Genomic DNA, 12,359 nt, shown 5'->3' with positions numbered 1-12,359 from the left:
TTCCTTGTTTCTTGTTTCTTGGATCTATATTACTGGTTGGAATAATACAAGGTTGTATTGTCTTGATTTAGTTCAACTAGTTCTTAAAGAACTTGAGCGGGAAAACTATTGAGGTAAAAGGCAAGAGAATGTGAGACTATTATCGGGGAAAAGCTAATTACGAGTGGAATGCCATTATTCGAACGTAAACACGTAAGGGAGTGTGTGAGGTTTTTCCACTAACATTCATTTGTGCAGCACTTTACAATGTCTCATCGGAGTGGCTCTTCACCAAAGGGGATGGTAGATAACTCATCATTTGTGTTGCAATCCATGCAACAACAGTTTGAGCGGCTGAACTTGGTGTTAGGTGAAGTGAGGGATAGGATGGATTATCAAGAAGTGGTAATTAGAAATTTACAAGGCAGGAAAGATAAGAGGAGGAGTGAACCTTGTATTGAACATAACTGTAAGAATGAAGAGTATGTTGAGTCTCTTGTTGCCAGGCATGCTCTCAATATACAAATTAAGATGGATGATACAGAGAAGCAGAGCGAGAACATTTTTCATACTAGATGCCACATCAACAACAAAGTATGTAGTATGATCATTGATTTGCAGAGTTGTATTAATGTGGCTAGCACTACTTTAGTTGAGAAATTGAATTTACCTACCTTAAAACACCCTAGACCATACATGTTGCAGTGGTCGAGTGATTGTGGGGAAATTAGGGTCAATAAGCAAGTGCTAGTTACTTTTTCAATTGAAAAATACCAGGATATAGTCTTTTGTGATGTAGTGCCTATGCATGCTAGTCATATTTTGTTGGGGAAGCCATGGGAGTATGATAGGAAGGTGATCCATGATGGGTTAAGGGACATGTACAGTTTTGAAAAGGATGGAAAAACAATCAAACTTGCTCCTTTAACTCCAACACAAGTTCATGGGGACCATTTAAAACTGAAAAGTGAGGTTGCTCAAAAAAGAAAGAGTGAAAATGAGTGTGATCAAAAAAGAAAAAGTGAAAAGGAGATTGAGCTAAAAAGCAAGAGTGAAAGTGAGATTGAAAAAAAAAGAAATAGTGAGGCCGAAAATGAGAGAGAGAGTGAAATGAGAGAGAGAAAAGATGAGGGTGAGGCTGGAACCTCAAGAGAAAGAGAGAATGAGTCGCAAAACAGTTGTCAGATTGAGAGTTCAAAACAAGATGAAGGAAAAGAGAGTGACAGAAAAAAAGAGAGTGAAAAGCAAAAAGAGAGTGAAAAAGAAAAGAATTGTGGAAAGAAAAGAGAGAGTGAAGAAAGTGAGAGAAAAACAAAAAGAAAATTGAGTTTTTATGCTAAGGCGAGTCTTAATACTAACGAACTTGACGTATCTTTGCCTAGTGTTATTGTCTTTTTGTTGCAGGGATATGAGGTCATGTTTTCTAGAGGTGTGTTTAGTGGATTGCCACCTATTAGGGAGATAGAGTACTACATTGATTTTGTGCCAAGTGCGACAATTCATGACCGACCTTTCTTTGAAGAACATGAGTCTTTTTCACACTTGAAGGGATAAGGTAAGTCGTTGACTATAATGCATGCTAAGCGGGAGGACTGTGTTGAGACTTTTCCTCATGTATTCAAATACACAAAAGGTATGGACAATTTTGTGATTGATGCTTTAGCAAGAAGGTACGTCCTTATCTTCATTTTAGATGCAAAATTGTTGAGACTTGAATATAATAAGGAATTGCATGCTAATGATGATAACTTTGCTAGTGTGTATGGAACATGTGAAAAAGCATCGTTTGGTAAGTTCTATAAATTAGATTGGTACTTGTTTAGAGAGAATAGATTTTGTGTGCCAACTAGTTTTATACTTAAGTTGCTTATATGTGATAGACATGGTGGTTTGTTGAGTAACTTTAGGGTAACGAAGACTTTCAATATGTTGCATGAACGTTTGTGGGAGTATCATTTGCCATTCACTGACGTATTGTATGAACGTTTGTGGAAGTATCATTTGTCATTCATTGAATTGGACATTTGCGGGAGTATCATTTGCCCTTATTAGAGTGTGCATATAAAACCTTGCATACTACTATTTCTTATTCTCCATTTGAGGTTGTTTATGGTTTTAATCCACTTACTCCTTTACCTTTGATGGCTTTGTGTTGTTGATGATAGGAGTAGCTTGGATGAACATTTTCAATTTCTTGAGAAAATTAATGAAAATACACATGAAGTAGATCTTTCAAGTAAGTATCAAGTTTTTGCTATTTTCAATGTTACTAACATTTTTCCTTTTGATCCAGGTGGAGATTCGAGGTCGAATCCTTTTGAGGAGAGGGGGAATGATGGGAACCAAGGTGGGCTTAGTCTTAAAGATCATTTGCAAATTCTAGATGGGCCAATTACAGGATCAAGGGCCAAGAAGATCAAGGAAGCAATGCACGGATTGATGCAATCTACTTGGGATGAAGCTAGCAAGAGCCCAACACTCAAGATGGGCTTGAAAGAAGGAGAACCAGCTTTGATCCACTTTATTCAAGCTGTGGAAGATATGACTTAGAGATACGACCTATAACAATTGGAGGCTTCTAATTTGGTTAAATGATTTATTTTATTAGTTTAGAATAAGTGGGCTTGAAGATGCTTGGCTCACATGTCTTATTTCTTATAAACTATATTTTTGGAAAGGCCTTGTATTTTGGCCAATGGCTTATTTGAAAAGTTACATTTTAGGAACTAGGGTTTCATCAATTTATTGTAGGGGTGACTGTAGCGCGGGTACTGTAGCCGGTACTGTTCATCAAGGGTAATTTTGGGTAAAAGGGGCTTTATTTTGGCTAGGGTTTTGATTAGGTTTGGGTTTAAAAACTCTTTGTAGCCTCATTTGAGAGATTAGACAATACTGAATTTTATTTGTGAGTTGAGTTTTCTCCTCTTGTTCTTGATTGAACTCTTGAACTTATCAAAGGTAAATCACAACCTTTGTGGCGTTCCTCCTTTGTAATCTGGGTTCTTGAGACGGGTTATTCAACGGGTCTAGATTTTAATATAATCTAGGTTCTTGAAACGGGTTCTCATCGGGTCTAGATTCTCCATCATTGACTTGATTTTTGGCTTTCTTGGGGAGTTTTCAAATTGATTGTGGGTTCAAGGGAATTCATTCCCACGGGTTCATATCACTTTCTTTCCCCAGCAAAGCCCCTTCCTTCATTCCTCTCTTTGTTTCGAAGACTCTGAATCTATATTTCTCTCCAGCAAAGCCCCTTCCTTCCTCTTTGTGTTTCGAAATGCAAAGCCCTTCCATTTCCCTTCATCCCGACTTCTCACCTTCCTCGAAGATGACCCAGTAGACCTCCCCCCCTCCTAACCCTAACTCAGCCCATTTCCCTTCATCCCAAAACCCTAACCCTAACCCTAACCCTAACCCTAACCCTAACTCTCATCCCAAAACCCTAACCCTAACCCTAACCCAACCCATTTCCCTTCATACCGAAACCCTAACCCTAAATCTAACCCGAACCCTAACTAGCCCTTTTCCCTCATCCCGAAACCCTAACCCTAACTCAGCCCCTTTCCCTTCATCCTGAAATTTTAATCCTAGAAGAAGGTGATCAAGGCATAAGGAAGACACTCGCCCATGTCCGGTCCAGGTGGAAGACAAGTACATATCCTTTTGTATTATGCATTTTTTTTCTTATTTTCTTATTTGCTTTTGTTTTACTTTTCAACTATTTTGGTTTGGAGTTTTTTCTGGTGATCATGCTTGGACTAGTGAATGGGTTGTGCCATTCAGTATACATGCATTGTATTCCTTTTGAATGCTTGGATCATGATTGGACTAGTGAATGTGTCGTGATTTAACAGTAAAAAAAAATTGGGTTTATGATTCTTATTTAATCTTCTGTAATGAATGAGTAGTATGATTAATTTAAAGAAAGAGGAATTACTAGGCTGAGGCATAATCTGTATGACCAAATAAATTACAACAAAGATGAGACCCAAATAGTAGTTGGTTAAAATGTCAGATGTCATAAAACATACCACAGAGCAAGGGGAAGAATTGGTAATTACAAACCTAGTTTAATTTACAAGGCACTTTAATTTACAATTGCGATTATTGAACTGCAAACATCAAGATTTCCATGCTTTCCTCTTTAAAGTTAGTATAGAAGATATTCATCATCACTATTAAAAAAGAAATAGCTTATCTAGCAAATATATATTTGGGAATTAGGAAGCACGTTCCAGCTATGAAATGCCAAAAATATTCTCATCACTATTATAAATCAACTGCGTATGCCACAAAACAATAAAAATAAAATAAAAAAAGAACCAAACATTAATGATATCACAATTCAGGTGGTCGAGGTGGATTTAAAAATAATTTCTAAATGCCAACTTTGGAATTGTATGAATTCATGAACTTTATGTCTACATTAATTACTTCAAAGGGGTCCATCTGCCAATCTAATAAGAGCACTTTCATTGAATTAGCTAAAAGCTAAATCTAATGAGTATTTATCTATTAGAGAGCAAAATATGCTCACATTAGATTAGCCAAATTCTAAATATTTGGAATTTAGCTACAGTGACTTTCAAAAGTTTTTTCAAATTTGAACGTTACTGTACATACATCAAATACATATTTTATTAATTATTTCTCTCTCTCTTTCTTTCTATTACATATTTTATTATAATTGATATATTAATTTGAGTTAGTGATATATTAATTTAATAAGAATATGATTATTAATTAATAAATAATAGGTAGAATAGTAAAATATGATGAAATAAAATAAATTAATAATTAAAAAATTAAATATTTTTGAAATTATTAGTTATTCATTACTATATAATGAATAAATGTATAATCTAATGTGGAGATTTGATGTGAATAACTAAAACCAAATTCATCTTATATTATTTTATTATTATATAATAAAAAAAATAGATATTCCAATGTGGAGATTATGTGAATGGAATAACTAAAAGTCAAATTTCTCCTACATTCATAAAAAATGTCCTTTAACTTTGGTTAATCCAATGAGAGTGTTCTTAAAGACTCTTGCACAGAAAACTCCAATTCTTTACCTCAAGTCCCATACCCATCATGTACTAGCTCCTGAAAACCTGAGACTACTTCTACAACTACACCAGACAATGAAACTCCTTGTTGCTGGAACCATTGAAAAATAAGCATATAATGAGTATAAGGTAAAGTGTCATGTTCCTATAAAAAATAAAACAAAAAACAAAAAATAAAAAGTAAAGTGTCATGTAGGCTGCATAAATATCCTGGGGAGAGTACAAATAACTGGTATTTTCCCATTGAAAAGTGTCATGCCCCACTTCTAGAGGCTTGTAAGATAGAGAATATGAGTATCCTGAGGAGAGTACAAATAACTTGCAAAAAATTATTTCTTAATCTTTGCAAGTTATTATTATTATTATTTTAAAAAAAAAAATAATTGTAATTCTGTTTCTGGGAAAAAACTGCTACTTTGTTTATTCAACCCTGTGGATGATTTAAAAATTACTAAATGGAATTTCATCTCTGCTACTTTGCTAACATTTTCTGATTTTTTGTTTTCTATTGCTTCATTGACCATTTATTTTTGCTTCACTTTTGTAACTGATGAGTTATTGGGAACTCCTAGAAGATTGGTTTATGTGTGTCTTTTGATATATGTGCATTTCCATTATGACCCTAGTTGAGGTTAGAATGTCGTCATCATCAATGTCTTCTTCATCCTTTGGCAAACATACTTTGGCTCCTCCCTTGTGCTTCTGTGAGGTTGAAGTTATATTGAGATACTCAAATACCAAGGCAAATCCAGGACGACCCTTCTTAGGGTGTCCAAAGTACAACATAAAGGTAACTACATCTCAAATAATGTAACATGTTTAATAAATTGATTAATATTACGTACATCTAACATTTTTTAAATTTTTATGCAAATATCAGAGATTACCATACTGTAAATATTTTAAGTGGGTAGATAGTAATGAATACATAGAGCTACAAGAATATGCAAATGAACTGTCAAGGAAGGAGGAAGAGCTTGAGAAGAGACTCTTCGATGTCGAAATCCAAATAACTGAGTTTCGTAAGATAGAAGATGAAATTAAGAAGAGAGAGATGATACAATAGAAATGAGGAGGTTCGAAAAAAAGAGTTGGTGCTTCTTGAGAGAGAAGTTGTCCTAAGGCATTCACACACGCTATCCCGAGTGTATTTTGGTCTTTTTGTAGTTGTTTGTTGTTATTTATTGACAAGGTAGTGGTTTATGTTTTTATAGTTAGTCTGAATTTGTACTTATGTGTGATGTAAGTTACTTAGTTATTAGATGTGTGATGTAAGTTACTTAATTATTAGATTTGTATAATTAGTCTGAATTTGTAGTTATGTCTAATTGTATAAAGGCAAATGTTTGTATAACCAACTTCCATGATAATTGAATAGAATATGACAACAATTTGGCCTTCAGGAATTGCGGTTTGATCTTTAATGGTGACAAAAGCAATATACAATTTTTTAGGACCATTGGGAACTTTACAATCGGTTGAACATGTTATTTTACTTGACACTACGTGAACCTATATTAATATCACTACTGGGAACCAGGAAAAAAGTCCTGTAATTCTTGGATCTCCGATCCCCCCTCCCTCCCACTTGTGCCATATTGATGCAAATGAAGTACCAAGTTACACGCTGTGACAATCCTGGACCTGTTGGCCTAATGTCAATGCACTATCAGTACCCAACAAACATAAATGAACCTGTTATTTTATGGCAATGCATTATCAGTACCTGTGCACACGTAAATGAACTTCTTGGTCTAATGGCAATGCACTATCGGTACCCAACTTTCATAAATGAACCAGTTACTTTATGGCAATGCATTATCAGTACCCGTGCACACGTAAATGAACCTGTTGGCCTAATGGCAATGCATTATCACTACCAAAAATAATTACAACAGTAATAAATGCATCTTCCAAAAATAATGCATTGGAAATATTGTCACTTTCCAAGCTTTCTGAATATAAAATAATTACAAAATCTTTCTTCCTCTAAAAATATTTGAAAATACTATCACTTTTCAAGTTTTGTGAATATAAAATAATTACAAAAAAGGTCACTTGCCAAGCTTGCTTCCCACAAAAAAATATAACCACAAGCTTTCTTCTTACAAAAATAATTACAAAACAAATCACTTGCCAAGGTTGCAAAAATTAAAATTCAACCTTCTTGCACTGGTTGTGATCCATCAGAACCCAAGGAGATTCGATTGTGCGCCATCCAACCCAACAAAATTTGCTAGGATTAATATGCAAATATTAAAATTAGTAGATGCAAAGTTTAATGATATTAATGTCATCTAAAATATTACAATTAGTAGATGCAAAGTTTAGAAATGTTACACTTTCTTGACTACCAATCACTGTTTCTCGGTTCTAGGTTTCATTACTATCAAATATTGAGCTGTCTAGAACATGTTGTTTATAAATAACAAAATTCTTAGTAAATATTAATGGCAGGACAAGTTACCATCTCAACTTTCCACATGAGATCTATTAATCTCAATACAAATATTGACCAATAATGATGGGGACAAAATCATTGCTTAGTTTATAAATAGATATATTTCTGATACCTGCACTTGTCCAAGATTCGTGATATCCACTTCTGATGACCCAAATAAATTCCAGCGCGTGCCCACTACTGGTGTATCTCATTTTCACTAATAATAAAGTAAGTAGTAAATTTTTCTTTCTTTGCGAATTAACATTATAAATCTAATACACATTGACACTTTTTTTTTATTCTCTCAATGTTAAAACATTCACCTGTTTGCGTTTCCCTCTGACTTGTGCTTTCTTTTGTTTGGCTTTAACCTTTCGCATGTCTGTCTCCATCCTGGATGCTCACCTCAGAGATGGGGTCTTCCTTTTCCTCTAACAACAAGTGGACTCTTGACTTGTTGTGAACTACCAATTGTAGTTTTGTCCTCTGTCATCAAACCAGAATTCGAACCTGCTATGGGCAAAGATTTTAAAATTCGAAATTAGGTAGTTATAACGAATTAAACCAAATTAATAGATTTTAAAATTCATTGCCTTCGAACTTGTTTGGATCAAAGATAAGTTGCATGTGTGCTCGTAATAACATTCAGTCATCTCCTGTATCTTCTTCTTTGCATCTTCAAATTGCTCATTAGAATCCGTTGCATAAGTTATCATCCCATAACACATATTCAAAAGAATTGAATATCTATTACCATTTGGCCTCTGATCCCCTGCATCATAGCTACTGCGAATGAACGTGTATTTCCTCTTGATATCCTTTCTCCATCGGTCTATAATATACCGGTCTGACAATGATTTTATATCGTTAGACTTGAATACGGCTAAAATATGCCTACACAGTATCCCCCTCATCTGAAATAACCCACATGAATACTTAGCATTGCAGTCATCCTCATTAAAGTCCATTGAATATGTCACCAGTTTAGTGAACTCCTTAATACGAATTTCATCTTCTACCAAATAACTCTTCATTACACCATCCGATGTAAGTAGAGATGGATCCAAATCGAGCACACCAATTACTTGCTGCTGAACTTCCTTAAATTTAGCGTTGGTGTACAACTCTTGGAATTTCTTTTCAATTGGAGATCTAAATATGCAGGGAATGACCTGGCTAAATGACTGGAATTCTGCATGATTGTCATTCTCAATTTTCTTCCTCAGCGCACTGTCAAAATGGTCGACAAACTCTTTCAAGTTTGTCTTTGAATGAACATAATCGTAAAAAAAAGCATTCATACTCTCGTTGTGCTGTGTTGTACTCATTCCAGCCCAAAAGTACTTTTTTAGAAATATCAGTACCCAATGCTCACGCTCCGCATATAAACTTTTCAACCACGCATTCTCATGTAAGTCGTATGTGTTAATAAACTTGGTCCAACATTTCTCAAACTCCTCAATAGTTTGTGTGTCATACACACATTTCATCAGTTGAGTTTTCAGCCCACTTCTATAGGCAGCATATGACCCAAGCTTCTTAGGGACTTTCTTCAATATATGCCACAGACATAATCTATGTCGAGTTTCTGGAAAGACGATAGCAATTGTATTTTTTATTGCTCTATCTTGATTAGTAATAATAGCCTTTGGAGCTATACCGTCCATACACGGCAACTAGGTTTAGAATAGCTATGTAAAGGTCTCCGTGTCTTCACTGGAAATCAACCTAGCTCCCAAAAGAATCGACTACCCATAGTGGTTTACACCAACAAATGGTGCAAACGGCATCCCAAAACTATTCGTCAAGTATGTGGTGTCAAATGTAACTACATCACCAAAATACTGGTAGGCTGCCCGACTACATGGATCTGCCCAAAAAACATTCTTTAACCTACCGTCATCGTCTAAATCCATCAATGCAAAAGACCCGTTATTCTTGTACTACATCCTCATAAAATAATCTCGAAGTGCTCCAACACCACCTGCGCCAAGTCGGAGATGTCGTGCTTTATCGATATAATTGCGACAATCCTTTTCCAAAAATGGGATTTCATTGGGCTGAGGCCGTGAAATCCCTCGACTCTTAAGGCATTAATCCTTACCTTACAGTCCGTTTTTCCCGTTGGACGTGGGTTGGCGACATTGGAACTCTTATTCCGGGCCTTCCATCCCCGTGCACAACCAATGGTGACATATTTGACACTTTGATCCTTTGACCTCTCACTCCTTTGTGTCATCACTCCAAACCCGCATTTTTTTATCATACTGCTTATAATAACTCAACATATCTTCAAATGAATTGAACTACATCCTTGACTTTGACTTCTCAATAATATCATCACTATCCAACGATAGCACTAACTGTGGTATATTGGTAGTGCCATTGTTAGTTTCCCATTCATCTGGTCTATCCAACATAATTTCTTCATCAACTCTAGCAGAAGTACATGGAGGTTCAATTTCCAAACAATCGGGTTTATTTTCTTGACTAACTCTTACACTCGTTGCAGAGCTTATAGCTATAACTGGAAAAACGTTTTTCAATCGGAGGTCCCATCTCATATTGAAATGGGTAACCAACATTTTACTGAAAACAAAAAAATTAAAACATTTAAACTGCTTCAAAAATAATTAAGTTATAACTAAAAGACAAGAACGAAGTTGAAAAACCACCTGAATGTTGCTTGGATTTTTGTTACCATCTGGAAATGGAAGGAAAGCTGGTGACCATGCAAGCACTGGTCCAAAGTAACCGTGCATGTAATTTGGATAGTTTAGTAAACCAGTTTGAGAGATGTCTTAACATAAAAATAAAAATAATAATTAGGATACTAAACATTGAGTTGCAATAAGTTTTTTAATTATGAAATAACATACTAAGTTTGAGGGATTTGAGCTATATGGTGTTAGCGGATATGGGTGTTCTTCTCCTTTTCCCATGCCTTGTTCAAGTTGTTCAATATCAAAGGTCAGTCTTTGATAAGTTTTCAGGAAATTTGATTCAATCAACCAAGAGTGAAGACTAATATTGTACATACTTCTTCCAAGAAAAAAAAAATTGATCAAAAATTGATAAAAATTCAAATAAGATTTACATATGCCAGACGATTGATGCTAACCAACCCATGCAATATATTCAAAGAGGCAAGCATGACTTTTTTAAAAGGACCACATTGATCAAACTTTATCAACATCAATCTTCAATATTTTTAATATTATTGGGTAATTAATTAATACAATTAACTGTTTTGTATGCGTAAGAAAATAAAAAGATCATTTGGGAGCTGGTGTTTTGATGATCTACATATCTACAAACTAGAAAATTGATATTTTCAGCCAACAAACCAGAAAATTAATATTTTCACCCAACAATATCTAATATAAATCACAATATGTTGTGGAAGAAAAAAAATACTAAATCACAACATGCTTGATTGTTTATCAGTGACTAGACAAGAAAAATTTTAGGTTGGATGGCGACGGTACCATGCTTGATTTGTTTCAATAGATGATCTACATAGACAAATCTTGTCTTGTCTAACATGTGTGCAAATGTTAAAACAAATTGCAGATTGAAGCAAACATCCAAGATTGATGGTACCTTTTGGTAGCGATGGTATGGGGACGAAGCTGACCCACAAAGCTAACCCGAACTATTGGCCCACGAAGCTGACCCGAACTAATGCTGGCCCACAAAGCTGACCCAAACGAAGCCCACGAAGCTGACCCACACCAAGCCCACCAGACCAGCCTTCGGTTGACCCACCCAACGCAGTACCCACACCAATCACACCCACACGAGGAAGGAAGAAGCCCGTTTCTGGAGACGATGAAAATCATGCAGCTCAGAATGTTTTTGGCCTTAGAAGCGGGAAATGAAATGGGTTTAGTCGTTTTCGTATTCGGTTTTTTTTATATGTTTTCTTATTAGCTGACATGGTCAGCCAACTGCACAGTGTTTGCATGAGACGACTAAGCATAGAAGAACTAATAAACTCAAACACTAATCAAACTAATTGATTATCTAGCAAAGAAGTCAATGGACCGCTACAATGTTTTCTTTAATCATATATGCTAATATGCAAGATTGTTATCTCTCCCTTGTTATTTGTTTGTTAGGGGAAAAAAATAGGCAGAAAAGGTTGACTTGAACGATACATAAAGTGGAGGAAGCCATAATGAAAAGGGTACATGGGATGAATTTCAACAAGAGAAAAGCTTGTCATTCTCTACCATTTCATTATGATGTTTTGACAACCTGAGCTCGTAAGAATACATTACTTCATTTTTTTTTTCTCGATTTGAAATACTTATTGCATTTTCTACAAAAATACGAGGTTGTATTGTAGCAGCAGGAAAAGCCCAGAACGTTTTTTTTTTTGTCTCCAAAGAAAAAGAGATAAATGAAGAAGATTTTGATAAAATAATAGAATAATACTGTAAGGATGTTTCGAGAGGCTCTTCGGATTGTATGTGGACACGCCAATAAATTAGATACAGCCACGTCAGTCATCTAATTTTATTACCATCAACACAATTGCGGTAGATGAAATGTAATGAGGGAAAAATGACAAGCCCGTCTCCACCATCTTGAAGCAATCTCTCTCTCCTCAACACCTATGTATCTCTCTCTCTCCTTAAACTATAAGCTTTCTCAATGGAGGTCACGAATTATTTTGGCCAACTTCTTGGCAAGTAAGTTTGTCAATGGTTCGAAAATCAGTGACACTGTTGGTGTATATGTGTGTGTGTATATATATATATTATTGATATCGAGAACCTCTCCAATGCAGGATCCTTCAGACCCACCCATACAAAGTAAACGTCGGTCTTGTACACCGCACTTTTGAAAATTTCCCT

At 35.3% G+C, this 12,359-nt stretch overlaps 1 protein-coding gene across 1 annotated transcript; it reads right to left on the bottom strand.

Moving 5' to 3' along the window:
* Positions 1-7,903: 7,903 nt before the first annotated feature.
* On the bottom strand, positions 7,904-9,164 carry LOC121255113 (protein FAR1-RELATED SEQUENCE 5-like). The gene is made up of 2 exons (XM_041155397.1): positions 8,141-9,164; positions 7,904-8,007 (listed from the first exon to the last, which is right to left on the bottom strand). The coding sequence occupies exons 1-2, from the start codon at positions 9,162-9,164 to the stop codon at positions 7,904-7,906; spliced, it is 1,128 nt and encodes a 375-aa protein (XP_041011331.1).
* Positions 9,165-12,359: the final 3,195 nt, after the last annotated feature.

This window comes from Juglans microcarpa x Juglans regia, chromosome 3D (genome assembly GCF_004785595.1).
Source record: "Juglans microcarpa x Juglans regia isolate MS1-56 chromosome 3D, Jm3101_v1.0, whole genome shotgun sequence".
Classification (NCBI taxonomy): Eukaryota; Viridiplantae; Streptophyta; class Magnoliopsida; order Fagales; family Juglandaceae; genus Juglans; species Juglans microcarpa x Juglans regia.
This window is presented reverse-complemented; position numbering and strand designations above follow the sequence as displayed.

Bases quoted from the DNA above. Each gene is read 5' to 3' on its own strand.
- LOC121255113 (XM_041155397.1), bottom strand. From the start codon at position 9,164: ATGGACGGTATAGCTCCAAAGGCTATTATTACTAATCAAGATAGAGCA. The intron at 8,008-8,140 runs GTTATTACGAGC...TGCCCATAGCAG, and splicing joins GATACAGGAGATGACTGAAT to GTTCGAATTCTGGTTTGATG.